The 27,963-nt window shown below is 35.9% G+C and overlaps 2 protein-coding genes across 2 annotated transcripts; both read left to right on the top strand.

Annotated features, from left to right (window-relative positions):
* The first annotated feature begins 300 nt into the window (after positions 1-300).
* Positions 301-7,102, top strand: LOC136808433 (serine-rich adhesin for platelets-like). Its single transcript, XM_067064968.1, has 6 exons — positions 301-414; positions 790-891; positions 1,066-2,769; positions 3,041-3,109; positions 3,461-3,496; positions 3,732-7,102. The coding sequence occupies exons 1-6, from the start codon at positions 373-375 to the stop codon at positions 7,005-7,007; spliced, it is 5,229 nt and encodes a 1,742-aa protein (XP_066921069.1). The 5' UTR covers positions 301-372; the 3' UTR covers positions 7,008-7,102.
* A 3,614-nt stretch (positions 7,103-10,716) lies between these two features.
* On the top strand, positions 10,717-22,084 carry LOC136808430 (TNF receptor-associated factor 2-like). The gene is made up of 7 exons (XM_067064966.1): positions 10,717-11,036; positions 16,864-16,915; positions 19,014-19,121; positions 19,399-19,563; positions 19,920-19,997; positions 20,316-20,393; positions 21,226-22,084. The coding sequence occupies exons 1-7, from the start codon at positions 10,849-10,851 to the stop codon at positions 22,054-22,056; spliced, it is 1,500 nt and encodes a 499-aa protein (XP_066921067.1). The 5' UTR covers positions 10,717-10,848; the 3' UTR covers positions 22,057-22,084.
* Positions 22,085-27,963: the final 5,879 nt, after the last annotated feature.

The following is a 27,963-nucleotide window of genomic DNA, read 5'->3' as shown; positions in this document are numbered from 1 at the left end:
AAAGAAAAATGATATTTGGCTAATTTTTATCTTTTACATTTTTGTAATATTTATAGTTTTTTTGTGAATTTATAATAGAGAATGAAATTAAATTTAATCATACGTTCGTTATGTGATGATCAACTGTGTGATGGTTCTTTTTAAAAAGTTTTGAAATTAAACTTTTGTTTTGAAATAATGAAATACTTAAACCCATTTGTTTTTCGTCTGCCCTTTTTCTTGGTACCATGTGCAAACAAATCTTATGGGAATTAGTCGACAGGGTTCATAGAATAATCATTTATCTACTTGTTTCTTTCCAGCAAAAAAAATGTGAAAATTGATTACAAAACCACATAATACCTGTGAAAAAATTCTTTTGTGAAAATCATCATGCTGCAAGTTGAGAAGATTGCATCCATGAGGATGGACAAGGTTTGCTCAATTTTTTCTGCTGTGGCTCCTCCTCACCATTCATAAGGGCATATGTTTTTTAGTGACTTTATCAGGAGAAAACTTTTTCAATTAAATTTAAAACAGGTCATTGCCAAGGTTACAAAGGGCCGTGTTCGTAATGTTAAAAAAGTGGACAAGATTTGACATGCAGTGTCGTAACTTATTATGTTTGGTTCAGTGGTGAAAGTCTTTGCTAGTTGATACCCGTTTTTTCCATGTTTCTTCGACTTTCAAAAGTAAAAAAAAACAATAAAATGATTTACGATTATTTTCCAATATTTTCCCCTTTACAACGAAAGAACTCAGTAAAATCAAAAATTGTAACTCATAAAACTTTTTTGTTTTATTTTTCAGAATGGCCAATTACAGTTTGAAGTGCATTGGAAACCATGTTGGTTGTCGTACAATGAGTGTATTCATTATTGTGGTGTCAAGGTCACAGAAAGTTTCCTGCAGGTATAGCCTCTATGTAATGAAAATATACTTGAGTTGCCTTTCATACATATAATGTTCCCTTTATTTTTAAGTTTTCTCAAATTCTTTTTATGAATATTTTTATTGGTGCTTCTAAAATCTTGTTTCACACCCTTTGAAAAAACAGCTTTAGAACTATTTTTTTCTTCTTTCAAGCAATATTCATCCATGGAGCCCGACTCTAAGGGAAAACAAATACTGGTAAAGAATTCATTGCTTCAAAATCCGAAACAACCACCTACTACCTCAAATAAACAAAAATCTTTTGGTAGTCCTGTACACTCATCACTGGTCAGTTCAACACAACCCCTCTTGGCCAAATCAGCAGTGACCGCAAGTTCAAAGCAGGCTTCACCGCATTCAAAACAACCAAAACAAGCTTTACAAGCAAGCCCTAAAACACAGAGTGTAAACCCTCCAAAATCTCAACAAACTGAACCACCCAAACTCAAACATTTTGACCCGCATAATCCAATTCAAAATCCAATAAATGCAGGACCACCACCATTGATGCCAAGTCCTACTGTTAAGAAATCATTAGTCGGCAATCCCAAACAAATGATGACCATCAAAACTCCGGTCAAAATCTCAACCGAGAACAGAGATTTGGCAAAGAGTCCAAGAACACTTTTGAAGGCCATAGAACTTTCTACAGAAGGTTTAAAGCATCTTCTCACAACAACCGTCCAAAACCAAGCTCGTACGGTTTCCAACACCAATATCTTGAAAATGGCGCAGAATCTTTCTCCGGCCAATACCAAGCAGATGCTTCCATCTATCAACCAACTTCTATCAAGCCCTCATACTCGAACATCAATGTCAAAAACTGTCATTGTATCAAAACCACCACAGAAAGCTGGCAACAAACAGCCTACAACACCTTCCAATGCTCAATCAAGTCCCATGCAGAAAACAACCTCACAGAATCCTCCAACTCCTAATCGTAAAGTGGGTCAACAGTCTTTAATTAGCTCAAGACTTTCAGACACGGCAAGTCCTAAGCAGCTATCATTCGCAAGTCCTCAACATCATTCAATCAAGCCTTCTACTCCAAGCCATCAACAGAGGGCTCAACAATACACCCCAAGTCCAAATGTAAATAGCCAATCACCTTTGAATCTATACTTATCATCAAGCCCTGCTTACTTACCTCCGAAGGCTAACACTTCGGAAACACCAAACATAAAGCCTCCACAAGGAAGAAATGACAAAGCACCAACGCATTATGTAGATCGAAAACGTCCCAATGCTAATGTCAACAGTCCATTGATAACAGGACAGAAAGAAATGACATCGCCAGCTTCAAAGCAGCACTCTCCGCTCATCAAAGCCTCACCTTTGCAACAAATGTCAGCGTCAGGAGGACATCCACTCAACAGCTCGTTCCGTGTATTGGATCTATTGAACCAACAAAAATCCCCGAAACAAAAAACTCCTCCTGTTAAGCAATACAATCAACAAATAAAAATACCAACTGACGCTTTGAAACTACTCAACGAGAACTCCAAAACTACACAGAACACGGAATCACCACATGTCAAGGGTTTACCAAGGGAGACATCAAAACAGAAAGGCGCCTTGGTGAAGCCTGGCGGTAAACAACAAGATTTAAATTCAACGACAAAGTTGTCAGATCAACATCTATTGTACACTGATTCATCTCCCTTACGTCAATCTCCATCAATGAAAACAACACTTCAGCGAACCGAGAGAAAAGAAACAACTAATTCTCCTTCCTTTAAACCAAAAGACCCATCACAAGTAAAGAAAATATCAGCTAAGCTTCAGGTGCAAACAACGATGGGAGATTCCCAAACATCCTCTCTAAAACCTTCAGAAGAGAAGACCTCACCAGTCTTGGTAAGACAGCGTTACCCTTTTTTCTGAAGTTTAGTTGTCATCTCCTTGCTCATGGCCGTCGGAAGCGGGGAGTGGGAGACTTGAGCCTATGTGATTTTTTTCTCCAACTCCTAGCAAATTTTGAGCTTTCAACCTCCCTTCTTTTACGTATGTTCCACCGGGCCTGTTGCTTTATGTTGCATGAGAAAACAGAAAATCATGCTCCATTTCATCTGATTTTGAACAAAAACAACAGCTATAATTATTAATCAAGTGAAAATTCTTTCTTTAGAGTGAACACAGCTACAGCTTGGCATCGCCTCAAAAAATCGAAGAAGCGGATCCCAAAAAGACAGAACACGTATGTCAAGTTCACAGAATTCATTAAGCACATTTAAAGTTGAATTGGTCTAATTTAGAACGCTACGATGTTCAGAAATGTTGAATAAGGATTAAAATGTGTATGGTCAAAGTAAATGATTTGCATTGTTTTTGTAAGGTCAGCAAGCAGCTTTATAAAGCCGCGGTGCAAATATTCAATGTTTCTATTTAGAAATTTCGGAAAATTGAAATTTTAAAGCCGCCTTTCTTAGCATTTATTAATATTACGCTTTGAAGAGAATTTTGCTTACACTGATTCCCGGATGTTGAAAGTGAACGTTCAACAGTGTTTTTGTATGGTTGTTTTATCCATCTTCATTTTGTTTTTCAGGACGTGGACTTTGCAATCTCCCCTTCATCGAAATTGGTATACTTCACTTATAAATGCTCTCCCTTCCATAACATGAGATTTGAATAGAATTGTTTCCCTTCACATGCTTCACCCAGTAAATTATTCATAATACTTTCACTTTGATTAAGGGTACAGGTCTGTTTTTTTTCCTTTTCACCCAGCACTTAAAATCTTACAAAGTTTAATCCAGGTTGTTGATCTTTTCTTCGATATTTCTTCTCCATTTTATGATTTTTTTTCACCATTACAGAATAAATCTAATGAACGGCCGAACACGAAAGAAAGGAGAACGCCAGTAGTGCAAACGAATGACGCGCCCAAGGTGAAAGAGAAAGAGGAGATGAACAAAAAATCCATCTCGACGCCTCCCTTACACCCACGGTTGCGTATGTTAAACAGAATGAAAACTTCTTCTCCTTCTACAACTGAGTCAGCATCCTCCACCCCTCCATCATCTAATGATGCACCTCCCGCCACAACAACTACAACAACTGCCTCCGCCATAACAACACCCTCCGCCACACCTCCCGCCATAACAACACCTACCGCCACAACGACAGACTCAACCACACCTCAACGCACTGCGAAGACCACCAAAACAACGAAATCATCAACAAAGAAAAAGATAACTTCAAAGTCCGTTCAGAATTCTCCAATTCCTTCAAAAACCCAACAACAAGGTGTTCAGTCATCGATCAAAAAACCAAAAGATACATCAAATTCACAAACTAATGACTTGAAAAACCATCAAACCGAAAATAACAGCCTGAAAGACATGAAGAATACCGTTTATAAAGGCTCAATAGACGCAAGCACTCTTCCTAACACTCCTCTTACAGACAATTTGCCACCATCATCAAGCGTTGCGCATCCAATCAAATCACTCGAAACAACACAACAGCCAATCAAATCACTCGAAACAACAACAATGCAACAAGACGACTCATCAGGCACGTTTAACAACACACCCAACAAAAGTGATTCCTCCCAACCATTTGAAACTCAACAAGGAATGAAAAGTATTTCCAAGGGTAACATAACAGTTAACCCACCACGCAGGTCCTGGTCACCAATGCTGAAACCGAACCACAGTTTACTAGATGAGACTTCCATGGAATCGCCCTTCTTCAAAGGGAGTCCTCTGCCACCTTTACCAGGGATAGACGAACTGTTGGAGGATGGGACTCCATTAAAAGTATCTTCCGAAGGGGATGAAAAGATCCCTAGTCTCAAAGGGAAAGGGAAAAAGAAGCAGGGGTTGTCCATGAAATTGATGAAACTGAACCAACGAGGTGTCGAAAATGAGAGTAAGGAATCGCACGAAGCAACGAATGGGGAGACTGAGTTGGAGAAAAAGCCGGAGCTGCCGATGCATCCTTCTAAACGAAGACATTTTCTTTCGAAAATGAATCAACAAACGCCAAACGTCGACATCAAGAAGGATTTGGTGGGCAGCGCTGTCAAACCAGGGGAAGTGGTCAAAAACGAGGTAAAGAAGATAGTGAACAATACCAGTCAATCGTATGGACAGACCACAAAGAATGAGGTCGGTCAAATTAACGAGGTCACGACACGTAAGAACATCAAGAAATCAAAGAACGTCAAGAAACCAAAGGAACCAATTTGCTCGCCAAAACGAAAACAAGACATCGCTGACAACAAAATGGAAAAGAAGTCACCATCCAAACGTAAAACTGTGGATGATTTAGATGCATCAAAATACCCGAAACGTAAAAGAAGTAATCATACATATTACGATGATTGGTCTCCCACCGACCTACTCGATGTCGAAAAAGCTATCAATTTGAGTCTCGCTGAGGAAGCTAGCAACCAGCCCAACGAAAAGGACCTGAGACTTTCGACGCAAGATGAAGCACACGAGGAGCAAACACGAGGGCCTTTAAACCACAGTGAGCAAAAAGCAAAAACGGTACGTTCTCGTGGCCGTCCTCGTAGTCGTAAAAAGGAAAGCTGCTCAACGCCAAGTCCACAATCAAACGAAACTGAACGAAACTCCCTCTCAGATGAATCGCCTACTCTTAAAGACACAAAAGAAAAATATGAGAACATTTCTACAAGACGAACAGGCAGAAGAAACTCTCTATCAAACGAAGCTTTCAATGTTGAAGACGCCAACAAAGAAACGAAACCCTTACCTAAGGACATCGCTACAAAACGTATTGGAAGAAGAAGTTCAAACGCGTCGCCTGAAACTGATCAACCGTCTAAATCTGTTACCGACAAACCAGTAGACGAATCGCTAGCTCTGCATCCCATCAAAAAAAGACGAGGAAGGAAGCCTAAACAATCAGTGGAGAAGAATGAACAGAACGCTAGTCTAATTGAGAATCATCCTCAAACGAAACTTCCCAATAGTACAGTTAGCAATCAACCTAAACTACCCACGCAAGAAGAAATTTATCAACCAGACTCTCTACGACCAAGAAGAAAAGCCAAAACCCATAATCCATGTATCACGTCGTCTTCCCCAGAACAGAAAACAGAACAGATTTCTAAGATACCCGATGCCTCCCCAAGATTACAGTTCAAACGAAATCGCAAATCATCCGCAGACGGGGAAAAACAAACCTCTGCACGTCTTGGTGAACCGAATGCAAGTGGAACGCCCAAACCCGGACCAAAATCGTCAACAGACGAAACTTTCGAAGAACCTTTGGACACTCAACAGACAACATCTACATCGAAACGATCTCAACGAAAATCACGACGTGTCGGTTTTTATGACGAATCGTTCAATATGGAAGGTGACGGTTCGAGTAAAGAAACATCGCCTGACCTCTCAAGTCCCACGTCTCTTCACCAGAAAGAAATCAACTCTACTGTCACTAAAACTGCAAGCGAAAACTCTGTTGAGTACAATCTATCTGAACAATCAAATTCCGACATCGTCCAATCAGGAGTCGCCAAACCTCCTATTAACCAATCACAAGACATCGATCCTTCGAACAACCAATCAGGACAAATGGTCATCTCACAAGACCAATGGGACGAGCTTTTTTCCGACACGGAAGAAGAAAATGAACCTCAAGAAGAAATGGTGGAGTCTTCAAAGGAAAAGACATCTAGAGACGTTGATGACGTTTTTACGGAGAACGCAACGGAAAGCAGCACGGTCACAACCACTAAAAACAACAACCACGAAGATGAACAGGCAAGCAATCTCAAGAAGCGTCCAGCAGGTGGCCGTCATCAATCATGCTTCCGTGCTGTTTCTTTGCTCGTCGACTCTCTTTCTTCAGAGCAAAATGTTTACAACTTCGACTTTTCTACACGGTCCATGCGTAAACGAAGCACTAGTTCATCCAATGAGGAGCAAGGATCACCATCACGTGATTTGGGTTTGACCAGTCAGAAAGCACCATCTGTATCACGCGATGTGATTTCGACCAATCAAAAAGCTTCAAAAAACAATAAAACGAATTTCATTGTTTCGATCAATGCTTTGGAAACTCTTGATGTCTTAATGAAGAAGGTAATGGAACGCAATTTGAAATTGAAACTGTGAATGGAATGAAAACTCGTTTCTTTTGTTCGACATTTTGTTACAATTCTGTTTGTTTTTACTGGGGACGCTTGAACATTTAAGATTTTTTGAATGCTTTGCGTTCGTTTTTTATATCTACTCTGGAAAGCTATCGATAACTGTTTGTGATTTTTTCGAAAGTGCTGTTACAATGATCTTCAGTGCAGCCCTTTGACTCTTTGTGAGATATCTAAGTATTTTGAATGGACTGTTCCATTCTAAACCCATACAAACAAGGGTGAACGAACCTTTTCAAGGCACCAAAAATTCTTGAAATTATGCAGTTATACAGTTGACTCTCTCTAATCCGATCTATAATGGACTAAAAATTTTCTTCGAATTATAGAAATAATCAAATTATAGAGAGAAATTTATACGACTTCCCAGCTGAGGGGGTAATACTTGAGTTCAAATTATAAAAGGATTTGAATAATAGAGGTTCGAATTATAAATAAACCGTGGAAAAAAAGAGGATTCGATTGCACTTGGTAAAATTCGACTTTATACCGTTAAGTGCGGTTGGCAAAATAAAAAAAATAGCTCAAAATATAGGTGTATGGCAAAAAGAACCTGGGAAAATGTAAAAAGTTTTTCTACCGGGTGCACCAAAAAAAAGTATACAGGTTTGTCGAGATATTGTGAGCTTCAGGATTTATATTTTTTGTTCATTCTTTTTTTATTGTATAGAGGATGCTCTAACTTGAATTTTGAGCTATTATACATTAAATTTGAAAAAGTAGTTCGAAAGTTATTTAAAAAAAACTGACTTTTTTTCCATGTCGAAATTTCAAAAAATCATTAAAAACAGCAATCACGCTATAAATAAGACAAAATGACAAAAACACAATTTCATTGTCTTTTTGATTCTTTTTTCTCTTATCTTATATTTTGCCAACGGTTTGTCCATCTTATTTACACGTCATGAATATTTCCAACACCAGCAAACTCAATGCAGACCCAAGTTCTTTGAGCAACTAGTTGAGGAATGGTGATTTATTTTTTCAAAAATTTTCTTACATAGCACACCACACCTCTCTTGGAGATTTCCAAAATATTTTTTCAGCTTTACCATAAATATTTTTCCACATGGGAATAGCTTGTTTTACCATATTCTTAAATTCCGTAACGAGTTTTGATGAACACAGTTGCATTTTTTGGTATTTTTATGTGTAAAGAAGGTAAGTGACAAGAGAAAAGTTTGCTCGCTGTTTTTGATGATTTTTTTTAAATTTCGACATTAAAAGAAAGTCAGTTTTTCTTAAATAATTTTCGAATTACTATTTCAAACCTAAGGTATGATAGCTCAAAATTCAAGTTAGAGCATCCTCTATGCGATGAAAAAAGAATTAACAAAAAATTTAAATCCTGACGCTCACAGTATCTCGACAAAGTTGTATACTTATTTTTGGTGCACCCGGTAGACCTCAGGGAGTTTGTGGACCCCCTTGTTTCGTCCAGTCAGTGTATGGATATACGGCTAACTCTCGCTAATTCGAACTCGAACAGGGAGTCTAGTTTGTTCGAATTACAGAGTGATTCTAATTATAAAAAATAAGAGTTCGAATTATAGAAAGGTTCGAATAATAGAAGTTCGGATTAGCGAGAGTCCACTTTAAAATGGAATGGATGAACGGAGAGGTTTTCTCCTTTTTCCAGTGAAAGGTACTATCTTATAACACTGTTTTGAAACTGCTTTTTATTCGATTACGTTGGTAAGGTACAATTCATGTGAAAGGTTTATAATTGTAGGAGATATTTTAGTTTAGCGTTTTTAATAACTTTTTATTAGTAAAACGATATTTCTTAGTTTTGTACATTTCTTAAGCTTTGTATTATATTATATTTTTAAGGATTTTTTTAGTTTTGTTTTGAAGCAGTCCAAATATTTTTTTTCAAAAAAACGAAATTTTAGGGTTTTTCAAACTTTTTTTCAGATATTCAGACTCTTTGAGTGTTTTAATGACATTGATGTCAGTTTTAGATTTTTATAACATAGGGTGGGTATGAATTTTCCCTTCAATCTCTGAGATGCCAAAAGATGAGCCAACCTCGTTCTCTGTGTATTATCAGCTTTTTTATGCTTACTTAATAGCGCTAGATAATGGCATTGTCTGTTTTTTGAACGCATGATATTACGTAATTCAAACAAAAAACGTCAGATTTCATTTGTTCCTGGATTTGAAACCATTGAATTACAATGTAACTTTGTAAAGGCCGATCTTCACTTGCGCGCGCTTTGATCGCACTTTTTCGAGCAAAGCTTCAACCCTATTGGTCAAAAGAAAAATGAAGTAATTCCATTGGCGCGATCTGACGTAACAGTTGAAAATAGTTGAAATGTGTTCAACTTTTTTTTCGAGCGCACGCTACATTTTTATGACGTAATCTTCTTTCCAAGCAAAAAGGATTGAAGGCAAAAGGTGCGATGGCAGAGCGCGTAAGTGGAGACCGGCCTTTACGTCAGATTTTTTTATGACGTATTTTTTTTAGAAGTTCCCCTATGATAGGGGGAACTCGCATCAGCCAACATCAGGGTATTCTCTGGCGTCCATTAGTAACGTAAATAAAGCCTGGGATACACGATGACGAGGTTGAAGATGAGCCTGTTACGATTTTATTATTTTTATAAAGTAGGCATTTTTATTTCAATTTTTCATTTTTAACATTTGTACATAAAACGTTAGTTAGGCTTTTTACAAAACGCATCTTTATTTTGGAGTAATATTTCGCGTACTTCATAGATAAAATGTTATTTTCCCATTCAACCCACTTGTAACATTTCAACACATTTTTTAAAGGCGTGTGCCAATTTTTAATAACGAAGCCTTTTCCCAAATAAAGTTTCGAAATCTTGTGCTAATTTGTTCGCTAATTTGTTCGTGAAATATTTCAAATCACTTTTACTTAAAACACTGTAAGATAGCTACCAAATACAAGTAAGCTTTTACAGAAAAAATCTGTGCTAGTTACACCCTAGAGTCCTAGAGTCCCTTGAACAAGTGTGTGTTTCCCTCCGGACAAACGACAATTTGACAAATGCAGTTTTGCAAACAATTTGATACCTTGGAAATTATAAATTTTTAAATGGTCCTTTGAAGAATTTACACATTCCCAAACATCTCTGTTCACAGTTTAATATGATGCTTTCTTTCTAGGAATATCAGGAAAAAAAAAGAACCAAAATATCAAATTAAAAAAAAAAATCAAAATAAAGTGACAATGTTTCTATGAGGAGTGGGCTCAAAGATAAACATGAAGACATACGTATTTAGTTAAGTGGTAGTACTTAATACTCTTGCTTGTTTGGCAAATACCACAAATAATATTTCACCAACATCACTGCCGTAGAGAATTCATCGCTAATTTAGTAATATTTTATAGAACCTTAACACTCCAACGTTGCGTGATTTTAGAATCCAAATATCTCTTTTCGCCTAATTGATGATTAGTGGTTGCATCGCTTATTTTTGTTCTCTGTCAGAAAATGAAACTAGTTGAGCGCACACAACGTTGTTTTAACGTTCAAATAACGTTATTTGGACGTTATGAATGTCACATGGACCTTGTTTTGACGTTGTATGCCGTCTGGGATCGCTTATTTTTGTTCTCTTTCAGAAAATGAAACTAGTAGAGTGTGCAAAAAAAGGTCTCAAATTTCTGCTTTGTTTTGAACTTCAATTTTTGTCACATGACGATTTGAATTTATGATGGCAGTACAGTAAAAAATTGCTGAAAACTAGAGGTGTATTTTGAGAGTTTTAACCGTGTCGTAAACTCTCTATAAACTAAATCAGTTTTTCTATATATTCATTTTAGATAGAAAATGGCAGCAGCTCAAGCAGGTGGTTACGAGTTCAAAGTGAAGGGCAAATTACCAACGACTTGCCAATGTCTCATTTGCCAAGAATTGATCAGGGAATGCACGGAGTTGCCTTGTCATCATCCGTACTGCAAAAGCTGTTTGTTGAGGTGGGAGGACCAAAAAGGCGAAGAAAACGAGAGATTGGGAAGGTACAAATATATCAATTTGCAAATTTTACCATTCTTTTCGAAAATGAAAGTTAAATTGTTTTAAATTGTGAAATAAATCTTAAAAATAATTTGTGACATCCGACTATGTACAATCATAGTATAGCGCTCAATAAGCTTCTTCTAAGTCTTGTCGAAAAGTATTAAGATGAGAAAGAGTCTAAGCAGCGAGAAATTTCTTGGAATGCGCACTTTCATATTGCTCCCCCATCAAGTGTTGCCATTTTCGTAGGTTTCAAGCCTTTTTAGATTTTTTTTTCAGACGAAATCTACGATACACGCTTTTTGCGAAGCGAATGTACATGAGCGAAGCAGTTTTGCTATCGTGTGTGCGTACCTTTAACTTTCCATTCTTTCAACCATCTAAAAGGCAGGAGATGGGAAAAACGTTTAGTATCTCCGAGTCGCGCGACAATGAATGTTAAGGGGATAAAACATGAAGGATATTCCAGGAAATGATAGAGAAAATTATCTCCATTATATTAAATTTGACGTATTCGAATTTGAAACTCCGTGTTTGACTACATGGCTCGTATTCAATCGAGCTCCGAGCGAGAGAACAGTAGAGTGGCTTTTTTTGAGACGGACAACGTTATTTTTAAAGACACGTCGCCGGAAAACATCCCTGCGGTGCTCTATTCTCCATGCAGATCGTGGAACGTCGCCCGGCTCGGAAGGGTCTCGATGATTAGACCATACTGGTTTCTAGCCGTCAAAACATTAAAGATGGCGGCAACAAATGGACAACAAATACTGCTCCTCGGTTATTTTTCTTCGATTTTCATGCTTCAAGAGTCGAATTGGATCATGTTTTTTGTCTGAATGGCACAAGAACTGGTGGATGATAAAGTTTTCTTATTATACCTCCCTGGATTTGATGTTTTGTTTCAGTTCTGTTGGTTTGGAATGAGAGATGCATTTTCTTGAAAAAACAGGACAAGTTTGCCAATTTTGACAACAAACTAACTTGAATTTTGCCTGTACATGTAAATGAATTGTAACAGGGCAAGTGACTGAATATTTTTGGAGAAATCTGACCATGTTGTGCCTGGAAATGAAACACTTGCAGCTTTAAAAAAGTCTGAAGTTCCTTGACTTGGCTTCATTCATTTTGTTGTTTGGAAAAATTTGAACCTGGAGCTAAATTAACTATAGATTGAATTTTACTTGGTGCTTCTTCTACAACAATGACACTCGACTGGTAATTGAAACCTCTTTGAGGGGGAAATTATATACGGTAGCAGCTTATTTCCAACTTTTGAAGCTGACAACCACAGCCTGACAGCCCCCAGCCACAGCCAGGCGGCCTGATGGGTGATGTTGATGAATAAATGTTATGTCAACCTCTGAAAAAGTAAGCTAATCGTAAAGACATTGAATATGGGTGTAAACAATCGGAAATCACCTTACATAACTTTTTAAATTAAAAGTTTTCATCGTAAACTTTGAAATTATCTTCCGTTTTGATTAAAATGTGGAAAACGTGTCGTGAAATATGAAATTATCTTTGAAGAATGGGTTTAAACTATGGAAAACTTTTGTAGCAAACCATGAACTTTTAATTTTCATGCGTTCAAAATTTGGAAAACTTTTGTCGTGAGAACATGCAGCTTGCTGGAAAAAATTTGTTTTGCTATTTTTGATAACTTTTTAAGATCATTGGAAATAGAACTTTAAAGATGACTTTTATGTACACAAACAGTATGAAGTAATCTATATGTATCAAGTACTAATGCACAAACTTTTAATTACAACTGGGTGAGAATATCTACTGTAAGAAAACGACGTTTGATAGCTTGAACGGTCAACTTGCTTTTCTTTATGATGGTTCATATTTATAGTACTTTAATGCGATAAACTTTTGCAAGAATTAAATTTCGCGGTTGGGCTAATCCCCGAAATTGAAATATTTTGTGGGGACTTAATTTCGCGGATGGCACTATTGTGTGACAATATTCTTACAATTTTTTTGCCTGTACTGTCAAATCACATTGGTCGTTGAAATGCGTATTATTAGCACTTCTTTGATGCCAGTAAACATTCAAAAAGTATTTATTTAACATTTTTTGAGTTTTGTTTTGAAATATTTTGCTGAAAAGGCCTACTCAAATTTTCAATGGGATTTAATTTTGCGGATTTTTGGGGATGACACCCAAATTCGTGAAATCCGCAAAATTTAATCTCCACAAAAGTTTATCGCATTTAAGTATATATTTTTGCGACCGGGTCAGAAAAAAAGTTTTGTCATTGGACCGGTTTCCGGTAACACTAAACTTTTTTATTTTCGCCTGAGCTTATAATTTTTTTTTTGACATGCATCTAAAACATGGAAAACCTTTGTCGTCAACTATATATATATTGTCTTCCACGTTTAAAATGTGAAAAACTTTTGTTGATTACAATTGTAATTTTTTACGTACTAATTGAAAATAAGGAAATAATTCCTGGTACAGTATGAATTTTTTTTTCCTTTTTGATATCTTTTCTGAAAATAAGCCACCATCACTAATAACTGGTTTTTGCGCTGGTTTGCATCGTTTTTAGGTTAAGAAATTAATTGATCGTTTGGTCGGCAGATAAAACGTCAGAAAAATTGGATTTTCAAACTATGTGTCGGGCAGAAATCAAATCCAACGAAAATTTTGAATAAATAGCTACTGTATTGCAGTGTTCGGAAAATTAAAAAAAATATTATCAGTCAGTTGGACAGCGCGAACACTAGTTATTTGTGATTGTGGCCTTATAAAATGTTTTAACTTTTCAGAATGCTTTTGAAATGGAAAATGGCTTCTGAGAGTGGAGTTTTTCCCTTTAGGGCATTCTTTCAGATTAAAACTTTTTTCCAAATATACAAGACATTTTTCTATCCTTGCAATCTTTCTATTTCTATTTCTATTCAATAATTCAGAGGGTACATACGTACAATTTCCTGAATGTAAAATAAAATGGTAATAAAATAAAATCTATCTAAATATAATAAAATCTAGAATTTAATAAAAAGGCAACCACTTTGGATTAAGAGGTAATTGAATATTGCAGAAAAAAGAACTTAGATTACTGAACTGTTGAACTTTATGAAATTGCTTCTTGTTTTGAAAGTTTTTTTTCCTTTTAAACATTTTTAGTTATTCCGTATTTTTTTGAAAATATGAAATTTTCCTATTATTTGGAACTAAATGTTTTGCTTGCAACTTGCGAATCGAGGTGGCTCTGGATCGCTTCGCAACTTTTATACATATACGGCTTGTTAAATATTTCCTATCTATATAGGAAATATTTGTTAAAACGGTAAAATTTCTTCTCCTTCTTCTTCTTCTTCTCCAAGTCTAACGCTCGGTTTTGGTCAATTTCGTGAGTTTGTACATGAGTCTCTTTTTAAATCAAGCTCCGGCGGTAAAAACAGTAGGGTGTTCTTTTTTCGAGGTGGAAGACGTCATTTCTTCGAGAAACGTCTGTGGTAAATATCCGTACGGCGCTCTATTCTCCTTGTCGATCGGGCAACGTCGGCCGTTTCAGAAGCGTATTGTTGATCGGACCATACTGCTTTGTTTCTAACTGTCAAAACAAAGATGGCAGAAAATAGACAACAATTTTGCTCTTTCGCTACTTTTCTTTGCTTTGGTTTTTATGCTTTGATGAGTTGAGTTGGATCATGATTTTTGTACGATTGTCACAAGGAATGGTCGATAGTGAACTTTTCTTAATATTCCTTTCTGGATTTGATGTTTCGTTTACATTCTGTTGGTTTGGTTTGGAATGAGCTGGATGGAATGAGCAGAGACTGAGAGATAATACAATCTCTTGCTTGGTCTTGGAAAAACAGGACACTTTATCAACTTTCACAACAAACTAACTTCAATTTGTTTGTATATTTACATAAATCGTACGAAGGCAAGTGACTGTGAATAAATCTGACCATGTCATGTTATACCTGAAAAATTATACATACTTGCAATATGAAAAAAGTTTGCACCCAACGAATGCAATGCCGACAATGCAACAATGGGAATGGTTGATAAACTGATTTTAGCAATTGTACAATTAAAATTTTTCTTAAACTTGGAGATTTTCTTCCCCGCGTGCATTTTAAAACGTGGAAAACTTTAGTTGTGAATTTAGAGATCTTTTGCAACGTGTGTTTCAAACGTGGAAACTTTTGTCGTGAATTTGGAGATTTTCTTACCGTCAACTTCTCCAACTTGGGACTATCTGACAAAACATGGGACGGCAATTTGGCCACCATTTCACCGAACCTCAAAAGTCATTTGATTTGAGTTAATGAATGGCGTATTAAAAAAATGGCAAAACGATGGAGCGTTTAACGTCACTCAAGCGGCAAGTTACAAACGTGTTATTTGTTAATCCCATCAGGCGATAGGCGGTTAGGCAGCGGGCGTTCTCTAATTCTCCAATCGGCGCTATCAGTGAAAGTTATCGTGACATGTTTTATGAAAGGAAGTATGATTGATAAACTTGGTGGAGTTATCAAAACAAATTTGTTGTCAAAGAGATTTAACAAGTTAGTGAAAATACAGACCAGATATCAAACAATCCCATGTTAAAGCAGTTGACCGCATGTACATTTAAAACGTGGAAACTTTTGTGATAAATTTGGAGATTTTCTTACACGTGCATTCAAAACGTGGAAAACTTTTGTCGTGAACTTGACATTTTCTTCCACTTACATTTAAAAAATGAAGAAAACTCAAGTGATTTCCTGGCATGACAATTTATTTTATTTTCTGACATTTTTTTGGAAGTATGTGACATTTTTTGCTCTTGCAGCATGCTTTTGGAAATCATAAAATGGCTTCTGTTAGGGGAATTTTTTCCTATCGACATTCTTTCAGATTATGAAATGTTTCCCAGTATATAAAAATGAGATTTTTTTTTTTGCATTCTGTCGGAAAATATGAAATTGTTTTCCTGTTTTGAAAGATTTTTACTTTTTAGCACTTACATTATTTCAAAAAACTCCAAAAGTTACTTATTTTTACATTTTTTACAATATTTTATATATGAAAGTATAATGCAAAATATTCCATCTCATTTTGAAAATATATAAAATTTTCTTTGGTTTTCTTACTGTGAAATATTCTCCTTTTTCTCATTCTTTCATTTATATATTTGCCCTTTTTGGCTATATAATATTTCTGGAAATCAGCGCTTAAAATAATAATTATATAATCAGGTCTTTTGATGTGCTACTTGGCGGTGCGACGCCGGGTGACCGCTAGTATAATACTAAAATCCATTTAAAGTCCACCTAACGAAAATTAAAGTTCCAGCCAATTTGATTACTGCATTGTTGTTCTCAGTCGGGTTCAGCTTGGATATATTCCGTGATCTGTAGCTTTGAACCTACAGTCATCTTATGAATAATCCTGTAAATATTGACAATAACATAAATGGAATTTTGAAATTCTTAGGGACTTGTGTTGCTTGATGTTATCTGAGATTTAAAGCACTTTGAAATCTTTTGAGGACATTAATTATTATTTTAACATCTGTAAAGGAAATATTTATCCGCATCTTTGCGGCTCTTGTTTTTTATAAGAATAACTTCTATAAGAATATCAGGGTGAGATTTCGGGTTTAAAACAATAGGCCTATTGTTTAGAACAATAGAAAAATAAGAATAATGCTCACCCTGAACCAAAGTACACTATTCTTATAAAAGAAAAAGCGTGTAATTTGGATATAAATTATTTTGGATTTCTTACGAGAAGGGGAGAGGGGAACGGTTAAAGCTTTAACTCGGCATTCTCTGGATCAAATATATTCATTTTTTCTCCACTTCTCAATCTAGAAATCATGTATTGAGATGTTTGCTTTGCAACCAAGAATATAAAGTTCAAGATGTGAGTTCCATACGTTTCTTTTATTGCAATTCTTCTAATTGAATCCGTTCCTCGTTTTTGGTAAAAATCGTAATTATTTCCACTGTAATTAATTATTCTCGTAGTTATGACTTTAACAATATTTTTGAAACAAAAAGGGCAAAATAATCATCGTTAAAATTAAAGGGCTTAGATATTGACCTCGTTGATCAAGGAGGAATGGAGATGCCTGTATAGCAGTCTGAATCGTAGACATCTACAAAGCCCTAGGATACTTAATATAAGGAGCACGAATCCGTTAGTTTACACATAAGCTAGGTCAGCTAGTTTTAAAGTGAGGCCTGTTAGTATATGAAAACGTAAAGATACTTCAGATGATGATCAAAACATGAAGCTTGGCTTGGCACAGATGATTTTAACCGCAGTAACACCAAATAGTGTCAACTCTTCAACTGCCAGATGAAGTCATCAAGTGGCTGGGCGACGACGATGTTATCGTCCGTTATAGCGGGATAATAAAGTTTGGAAAATATAGATGCGCAGAGTTATTAAATAGCCGCCGTTATGGCGGTATACGGAAAAAGACTCTACCGGCTGTAAACTCGTTTGTAATTTTCGTCGGCTTTGCTTTGGGCCTATTTCTTAGTTAGTGATTTGTCTATAGCATAGTCGATCAAATTCGATGTTTCATTTCCAATGCAGTTTTTTGCAGATTTTAATGTGCATTTTTTCATTAAGAATTAAATTAGCTACTCAAAATTTATTTTAGACAACTATTACTAACAAATTAATCAAAGATCATATAGACTTGATGTTTCATTTTCAATGCATTTTTTTGTAGATTTTAATGTGACATTTTTTCATTTTAAGAGTTAAATTAGCTACTAAAAATTTCTTTTAGACAACTATTAACATATTTTCCTTAAAGAATAAATACTGAACTAACAAATCAATCAAAGATCATCTAATCGACTTATTTACAGATCAGAATCCTCATTTGGACTATATTTAGGGCCACCTTCATTTTTTTTTGGGGGGGGGGGGGTCATATACTCATAGAGGTAATTAAAGTTAGATGGAGTAACAACTTTTCAGTAATAGCCAGCGAAGTCATAAAACTCTTTAGAAATTTCTTTCAAATCGGCCTCCTTTGATTACCAATCCTTGATAGCAAAAATCTGTCAAGATATAGATTATAAGAACTAAAGTAAAGTTATTCTTGTCCAACGAAACCTCGTATTTTTAGGTAAAATGCGAATTTTTTTCGAGCAATAATTTCTTTATAGTCTTAAAAGAAGTTTTTATTCTATCGGGAAACTTTCGAGAGGTAAACTTCTTCAAATTTTGCGAATTCTTTGTTGTTTGTGGAAGGTTTTTTGCTATAAATATCTTTACATCTAAAATAGCAGCTGCCTCAAAATGTTGATAGAATATAGTTGAAAGTTGGCATTAGTACACCCCTGTCTCAGTGACCCGGTGGCTTTTAAAATTTCACCGCGGATAAAAAATTTTCTTTGGAAATCCAGTGGGGATTTTTCAAAGACAGAAAATACCAGTGGGGACCAGCGGGGAAATAAAAATTTTGAAGAGCTACTTAGTGGGGATCTTGAAAAATTAAAAGTTTTCAGTGGGGATTCCCCGGAGGCAAATTTATCCCGTTTTTTCCCCGGGGACAAAATTTTTGACTTTTTTTTTCAGCGGGTGGGGGTGCCCAGCGGGTCTGTGACACGGGTGTGTCATTAGTAAATATGTAAAAATTGACAAAATTTGCCGAGGATTCCCCGATCAGCAAACATTTCAAATTCGATGTTCTGTGCTTATTCTTGCAAGGTTTTCTTATGTTTTATAAACAAAACTTTCATCACACAATGAACAAATTAAAAATGTAGCGTGATTTTATTCAAATTCTCTTCGACTCAAGTATTCCCATGAGCGAAAGCAAAATTAATGGCTTTTTCCCAAAGCAACAAAGCAACAGTTTGCTATCAATGATACATTACAATAGAATAGTAGGAGTAGTATCTCCATCTATATTTTTATTACCTCCATGATATACTGTAGCTGGTTTGTTGTTGTTCAATCGACATCTCTCATCACATTGTCTTCATCATGCGTTTAGAAACATTACTCAGGAGCAATCGATAGAATCGTAACAGAAGATTTGGAAGTCTTATGCAAGCACCATGAACAAGGGTGTCCGTGGACTGGTGCCATCAACGATTTTATGGTATGGTTCCAATGTTTCGATATCATTAAAAGCTTACCTTAACACGTTGAACTTACTCTACTCGTACAGGGAACTTTCCTTAGAGGAGGTCATTTTTGGAGAATCAAGGACCCTCCACTGGATTTTTTATATATTTTTAGATAACATACTTAGCATGCGGTAATCTGCTGCTTTGTGAACATATAATGATTGACCGCCGAATCTTTCAACATGAAATATCCCTTTTCAGTATCTTCATTAGCTTCGGATATAGGTATTTTTATTTCTATTTCAACAGCAACACGCCACCACGGATTGTCCATACGTCGAAATAACGTGCCGTTTTACGGGATGTGACGCACACGTCCTACGTATAGCGAAACAACGACATGAACAAAATTGTCCGATGAAAGAGATAAACTGCGATTATTGCCATCAAGTAATTAAAGTTTCACGAGCACAGGTGCAAGTCTTGCAAATGTTAAATACTTGTTATCGGAGAAGTGTAGATAGATACTCTTGTCCTATTCATGGTGTTTCCTTTCCATTATACCGTCAAGGAAAATGAGTTTTTCAGACAAAGATTGGAGTTTACTTCAGAAAATGAAAAAAATAATTTTAGCTAGTTGTAATTTTGCTAAAAGTGGTTCTCGTCAAGATCTAAATGTGTTAAAACGAACATATAACTTTACTTGCGCAACCAGAATTTCATAAAAGGGACCGTGGAAAACTTTTTGAATATTGAATCTAGGCCAGTGCGCTTATCACGTTCGACAGTTCTCAATCGCTTTTTAACTTTTTTATTAATCATTTTCTTAGGAGCATTATGGAGAGTGTGGCTTCCATCCAACTATTTGTGGAAATACTGGATGTCAACATGTATGCCCAAAGAATCAGGTACTTCTCTATTTTAACCTCATTAACCGTAAGCTTTATGTTTTTAGCCCCAGGTGAGTAGAATCTATCACCCTCGATTATTTTTGATCTAGAAAAGCTACGACAATGAAAATTGGTACATTTATGTGCTCATAAAACAAACTTCCATTCCAGGAAGAAAAAGATTTTTTTCAGGTTTTCATAGTGTTTGGTTAAAAAAGGATTGAAATAAGTCTTTCTAAGCTATCTCAGATATATTCATCAATAAATCACTAATCCTCTACGTGGATAAATTATTTTCATAAGTTTTAACGGTACACTTCATCTTCTGATCTTTAGATTGCACACCATCAATCGACAGATTGTTTGTATCAAAAAATCTCTTGTTCTTTCAATGATGTTGGATGCAAAGTGAAGGTGAGTGATCTGCTTCGGGAATTCGACCATTGAGTTTAAAGTCCTGAAGGGGCTAGAGTAGAAAATCTTTGATTGGGAATGAAACCACTTATTTCCCATCTGAAACGCGTTGCGCACGTGAATTTCACACAAACGCCATATTGAAAGTGAAATCCACCAACGCCAGAAATGCCATGTGAAAACAAAGTAAGCGCTAGATTCAATCCATCATTCTAAAAGGGTTGCAAGCTTCGCTTTTTCTTGCATTAAGAAGGTTGAGAATTCCTTTCGGGTTTCAAACTCAATGGTGCGAAAGGTAAAGGTTGGTCTCTTTAAGGGTTACAAAAAATCATGATTTCCCATGTAAAGTCAAAAAAATCTAAAAGGTTTGGACATTTTTCGGAAATTGTCACACCGTTTTACCTCGGGTCGGTTTACGGAGGCTCATTCCGCACATACCCGACATTATCTAAACCTAATACCCCCCCCCTGGGAGGAGGTCCCTTTCTTGAATGTAATATTACGTTTTCCTCTTTACATCTGTCTTCACCATGCCTGACTTAATACTTATTAGATCTCTCGATTCTCGAAATATAGTCAATTCATTTTATGATCTGAGATAACACGCCATAGATATTTTCAGTCTGCCCCTTTAAATCTATAGATGCGACGCTCCTAACAGTAATTTGATCTTACTTTCCTATCGCTAGTAATGAGCTGAGTTGGTAGTCTATAATAGATGTCACGGTTTTTTATGCAGTAGTGTCTATTTCTTGTGACTTTTTCGGATGTTTGGAGCCCAGGTTCTCGAGCTCTAAGCATCCTGAGAACTGGTTTATTGATATCTATTTAGGTGCTGAGAAAAGATTTACTTGATCACGAAGCTGCTGCAAACGTTTCACATACCAAATTGCTTTTACAAAAATATCTTCAAGCAAATACTGAACTCGCAAAAACAAAACAGGACCTCGTAGAAACGAAAAAAACTCTCAAAGTGACAAGTGATGAATTGTACGCAACGAAGGAACAATTGAACATTACGAATAATGAACTCTTAGACGCAAAAACCAAACTTCAAAATGTGGAAACAAAATTACGAGAATTTAACAATGAAATTGAGGAAACAAAAAGAAATTATTTGCCACCAAAGAAAACACGAAATGTGGTAAAAACTTTAGCATCACAGCAACACAAGCCTATCGTTTCCTCACATCCCAAACCTTTGGCAAAACTCACATTCCAAAAAGACGACCAAGAAATCAATTCACTTTTTTCTTCCTCACAATCAATCCCAAATTATGCAAGAAGATTAGAAAACCTTTCATCACAAATGGAGAAAGGAAAACTTTATTTCCACCAACAAAACATTTTCTTCAAACTTTCACCATTTCGTAATAATGATAGAGATTTTTTCGTCAGTCATGTCACAAACATCAACGAGTTTCGAGGTCATTCATACAACTTCTTCAACGACAACTTCGTGTTGTGTGATGATCGATCTTCTTATTATCTTCACATGCAAATCACGAATTTCGATGGAGAGAATTCCGAACTCTTCCTCGTCAGTCGTAAAAACCAACAAAAGTTTTTGTTGAAATATGGTGGTTACGGTTACAACTATATCAATTGGAATGATTTCATTAACGAGAAGAATGAGGTTATTTTCTATTTGAAGAAGAAGTGAAAATGAAATTTTTGATGATTTTTGGTTTTTTTTTATTTTTTATTTTTTTTTTCTTTTTCAGGCTCTTCCATATTTTACAATGGCTATTCGTCCTATGTAGAAATAATCATATTTAACCCTATTATTATCAGGCTTTTTCGGATTTTGTATTCTCAAGGGGGGGGGGGTGTTTTCCACCAGCCTTGCATAACTTTTCATCTAGAAAAGGTATGGACTTGAAATTTGGCACAAATGTTCTCTACCTTAAAAGGAGTTCATAAAAAAAAAATTGGGTTCATGACGTCATCATAAAGGTGATGACGTCATCACAAATTTTCACAATTATCGCTGACCAATGAAAAAGTACTATTCAATAAAATAGCAATTAAAGTTGAACAAATGGAGATTTTTCAATTCTGTTTTGAATTTCTAAAAGCCAAAAGGAATACCTTTAACATATTTGCCGGTTTTTAATATACTATTAAAATCAAGGCTTAAAATCCATGCAGAAAATGAGTAATTTTTTTCAAAAAACAAGGACGTCATTTATGATGACGTCAGCAGTTTTTGAAAATTTTTAAAATATTTTTGAAAATTTATTATTGATACCTAAAACCTGTCAAAATTTGAAGTCAATTGGATGCCTAGATCAAAAGTTATGCTAAATTTAAGATTTTGGGATTTTACAGGGTTTTAGCTGGATTTTATGATATGCCTGCACAAAAAAGTCATAAAAGCTGATCTGGTCGGTGTATAATTGTAAAATTTGGTATACATGCTGCTACTAGGATTATAATTAAAGTCAAAAACTTTCAGAGTGTTAAAAAAATTTTTCAGTGAGCTATTAGCAAAAGAGTGCCAGCCTGGTGGAAAACACCCCCCCCCTGATAAAAATAGGGTTAAATAAAAAGATAATTATATTCTATGAAAAAAAAATATGCTGTATAAACAAAAGACAAAAAAAAAACCTAAGGATACTGACAGAGCTCAAAAAATCGCAGATTATAGAACCGTAAAACTGTAGAAGCAAAACACAAAACAAATTCAAGGATACTGACAGAGCTCACAAAATTGTAGAAAAAAAACAGAAAGTATCGCTTGATTGGTTTACACTCTCATGGTCTGCTTTTCCGCTTGAGATAGATATCTTCTCAAAAGATTCTGTTCCAATATGATTCCATAAACGAAAAGAATGAGAACATTTTTAGTCAGCCCCGGTAACACTTCAAATCGGTTCGACGATTTTTTCCACCCGGCGATGATTTGGATACAAGTTTTAATTCCAATCTCGAATTATTTCGGGAAACAGTTTATCGGGATTACTAGGCACGCAAAAATAATTTTTTCTTTGTAAGATAAGATAATATAAAAAGACTCATCTAACAAGAAAAAAAGAAAGTTATGAGTAATTAATCAATTGATTAAAGATACTTTTGCATTGTAAATAAATAGAGCCTAGATTTCATTAAACAAGTGTGCTAGCTACTACTGAGCTACGGTAATTAGTTTTTACAGAGTAAACAAGGGACGGTGCACAATATAGTCGAACGTGCGCAACGCACTGGGCTCAACTTCAGTGGCTTCAAATCATTCATAGGCCCTCAGATATTCACCCAATGAACAAGTGTGCCAAATTTCAACCAAATCCAATCATTTTGGAGGCCTGTAGACTGCTCCAAAGCTTTAGCCTCGTTTTGGCAAAAAACTCGTTCCCAGTCCCCAAAAATCAAAATTTTTGAAAAATGAAAAAATTACCCCAGATATTCACCCAAGGAACAAGTGTGCAAAATTTCAGCCAAATCGAATAATTTTTTAAGTCTCCAGGCTGCCCCAAAGTTTTGGGACATACACACAGACACACACACACACACATTCTCAGATTCTAACTCAACTGAAGTTGAGAATAAGCATTAATTTTTGCGTCAGAAAGTCGAAATGTTTTAGAAGTGCAAACAGGTGAAGGCTTCAGGGAGGCAAATAAATGACATAATGTACGGAAGGTACATAAGGTATAAGGTTCCGAAATGTGTATTTGTCGAAATGAGTAAAATATAGTAAAGTTGAAATGTTATGAAATTTGCCGAAATCTGTGAAAGGAAGTAAACCTGAAATATTATTTGCTTTGGCTGCGATGTTGAGGATGTACCGTGCAATATAAGGTCTAACTTAAGCGCCTAAGACCGTGAGAATGACGGCCTGTCGAAGGACTGTGATGACAGTCATATGAGCGTGGACTGTCAGGAGGACAACCTCTACTCCTAACCTTATACCGCCAGGGACGGTAGCCTGACCTTAGCCTGTCCTCGGAGAACAGGGGTTCGCATTGTCAGAAGTGTTGTGTGTGCAAGTAGATACTATATTAGCTGGTAAATAGGTAGTGTTGTTGTACATGTAAAAACTATACAGGTTAACCTCTAGGAAGTGTTGTTTGTGATTGTAGATACTATATAAGTTAGCCACCGGGTGGGTGTATGCGTCCCTTCGGAACCCAAAACCGGTGCAATATAAGATCAAACTTAAGCGCCTACGTCTGTAAGGATGACAGCATCTATTCCTAACCTTATACCATCCGGGTCGGTAGCCTGACCTTAGCCCTGTCCTCGGAGAACAGGGGTTCGCATTGTGAAAAAAGTGTTATTTGTGCGTGTAGATATTATATAAGCTGGTAAATAGGTAGGTGTATGGGGTTCCGAAGGCACCCACACTAATTGAAGTGTATTGCGTGATACATCCCAGAAAAAAATCAAACTAGTCCCTGGACTAAAAAACATCTTTCGGGGAAAAAAACTAGCTGGGACTAGTTGCGCTGTGGCTGCTTGTGCGTCCCCGACATCATTGGACGTGAACGTCAGTTCAATCATCCTGAAATGAGAGAGAGAAAAAAGGCTGGTACTAAGTACCATGTTCCTCCTCAACTCCATTTGTGGAAGGGAAGGGAGGGTGGGAAATTGAGAAACATAATAACTAAAAAGGCCAAATGTGGTTTTGGTCCCGTATAAATAGTGATATGATATTGCTTCTGGAATTTGAGCAATGGCTTCTAGAGTGCATAACATCAGGGCGGAAGGGTGTATTATTGCAGGTGTTAGTTAGCTCCAATATTTATTTTTCTTAAATACTTTTATAAGAATCAATTCAATAACTCTTGATTGAGGGCCATATACCTTTCGGTAATTAGTTTTTACAAAGTAAACAAGGGACGGTGCATAATGTAAGCATATTTTTTGTAAGAATATACTTCATAAGAATATTTATGATGAAATTGGCCAAAAAATTAAGAATATGGTAAGAATAACACAAACTTCCAGGCTATATTCTGAGCCTTACTGGACTATTTTTGAACTTTTGGATCTTCAGATCCTAACGTCCTATGTCTTAAGTCTAGCGTTAATACTCAGAGTTAAAACTCTACCCTTCGAACCTACTTTAGAGCACTTCCAAGTCGATTGTGGTTTAAAAACTTCCCGGTAGATTTTCCTTTTTTCTCAAATATTATGACCTTGATTTTCTTTGAAAATTAAAAATGCGGATTTCTGCTGGGGGGGGGGGTCTAAAATTAGGAGAGTACCCCAAAAATTTGAAAAATAACCCTTTGAGGCATTTTCATACGGTCAAAATCAGTTTTGGTGAAATATTTCACTTTTTGAGAAGGCTCAGTTTACGAAAAACTATTTTTCTGGCGATTCTCGGCTATTCCGCAATTTTTAGAAAGTCCCAGCTATAAAAATCATGAATCATGCTTGATGGTGGCAATGTTATGAATACTGTTTTTGGGTGAAGAAACAATGAAATATCAGGAAAAAGTCCAATGAAAATCAGCAAAAACGGCATATTTCCGGCATTTCAGACTAGAAAATAGTTTTTCTCGAAAATCGAACTCGATATTGAGCATTGCTAATACGCATCTATCTGCAAAAAATCACGTTTTTCAGATTTTAAAGTTTGGGTGTTAATTGCTATTTTAGCACTTCCACTTTCTTTCATTGAATATTTCGATTTTAGAGGGGTTTGGTAGCTTCTAGGCTATATTCCAAGCCTTATTCGAGCAAATTTGAGCTTTTAAATCCTGAGATCCTAAGGTCCTAAGTCTTAAGTCTCATGTTAAAACTGTACTTTCCAACTGTAGTTTAAGGCACTTAAAATCATTTGTGGTGTTTAAAATTTCGCCGGGAACTCCCTTTTGTCTCAAATATAAGGATGACAATTCAAGAAAATGTCAAAAAACTGGTTTTTCCGGCATATTTCTGGCATTTTCGGCCGGACAAAAATGTTTTTCGAAAATCGGGATCCGTCACATTTTAGATATTGTCATTTTGCACCAGTGTGCAAAATTTCATAAAAAAATATAAAGTACAGCTCGAGAAATTCAAGAAATACTGTCTTTCCGGCGAAAATTGGTTGTTCCAGCGATTTTTAAATAGCTCCGGCTTCAAAAATCAATTTTATTGAAAATTGAAACATGCTTGATGGTGGGCATTGCTATTAATAATGGTTTTGAATGAAAAAAACAACCAATTTTAAGGAAAAAGTGTAATGAAAATCCAGAAAAACGGCGATTTCCGGCATATTTCCGGCATTTTCGGACGGAGAAGATTTTTTTCTCAAAAATCGGATTCAGCCATTTTTTGGGCATTTTTAAAGCAATGCAAAAAATAAGAAAAAAATAATGATAAAATCTCGAGAAAATCAGTTTTTCAGGAAAAAATTATTTATTTTCGAAAATCGGGCTCCGTCACATTTTGGGCATTGTCATTTTGCCAAGGGTAGAAAAGTTTTCGAAAATCGAAGAAAACATTTCAAAAAGGTCTCTCCAAGGGTTACTTTTTCACAAAAATTGGCTCGAATTATGGGTTTTAGAGAAAAGTTTTGGTACTAAAATGCAGTGGTTCTAAGCTATTGCCAGCTGGTAGAGGGCCGGTAAACAGCCCTTTTTCGAACGAATATCTACGTATTCTGACTAAAGGTTAAGGAAATTTGACAATAAATTTCAATTGAATCAAAACATTGGCGTTGTGGGAAAATTTTTTCGGGAGGGGCCAAAGTCAAAATTTCTAAAATAACACTCCTAGCTTTTCAAGTCGGCACCCTTTCCCCGGAGCGTTCCTTAATTTGCATATGATATTACCAGGGACAGATTATTTATTAGATCAGATCTTTGAATATATCGTTGATGTATGAAAAGGAGGCCCCACATGGTTGGGATCATCCAGAAAAAATTTAAATTTAAATGCAATAGTTTCATCATGGTATATAAGAATATCATAAGTCTAGGGAAAATTTCAAAAGCCTTCCTTTTTATTGAAACATACAATCCAAAAAAAACTATCAATGATAAAAGCTCCATGATCGCCAAAAGAAAACACAGAGATAACATAAAATCTAACATGTAATACCGTGCTAAAAAGGGCCAATCCCTACCGTGAAAAGCACAGGCCGATTCATAGATCGACCTGTGCCGACCAATCGAGATTCTATTCAGCGCGCAATCAACGCAAAAAAAAGTAACCATGACGACCATCCAAGATCTTGGATGAAGTTCAAAGTTGACATTTTTCTTCCCGTCGTTGAAAACACAACTCATCAAAAATTTCATCAATGCTTTTTAAAAGGAGTCAGTGATAGAGAATCCTAACATAAAGTCTGTCAATTACACTTGGAGGTTTCTGGGGAATTCGTAAATAGTAAACTGCATACTGATACATTCTGCTATACAAGATGTCCGGAAAAAGTTGGAACATGATTCAGAGTAGAAGGTTGTTGCGCGTGTTTAAAAAAATGTAAGAAAATACATATCAACACAACAATTGTTTTACAACAGTCAGTATGATGAAAAAGAATTAACTTTCTAAGTTATTCATAAAAGATATCTCCTGACAATTAATATGACACAGAGAAAAACATTGCAAATTTAGTGAAACACACACAAGA

The sequence above is a fragment of the Clytia hemisphaerica genome, unplaced genomic scaffold (genome assembly GCF_902728285.1).
Source record: "Clytia hemisphaerica strain Z4C2 unplaced genomic scaffold, Clytia hemisphaerica genome assembly, whole genome shotgun sequence".
Taxonomy (NCBI): Eukaryota; Metazoa; Cnidaria; class Hydrozoa; order Leptothecata; family Clytiidae; genus Clytia; species Clytia hemisphaerica.
This window is presented reverse-complemented; position numbering and strand designations above follow the sequence as displayed.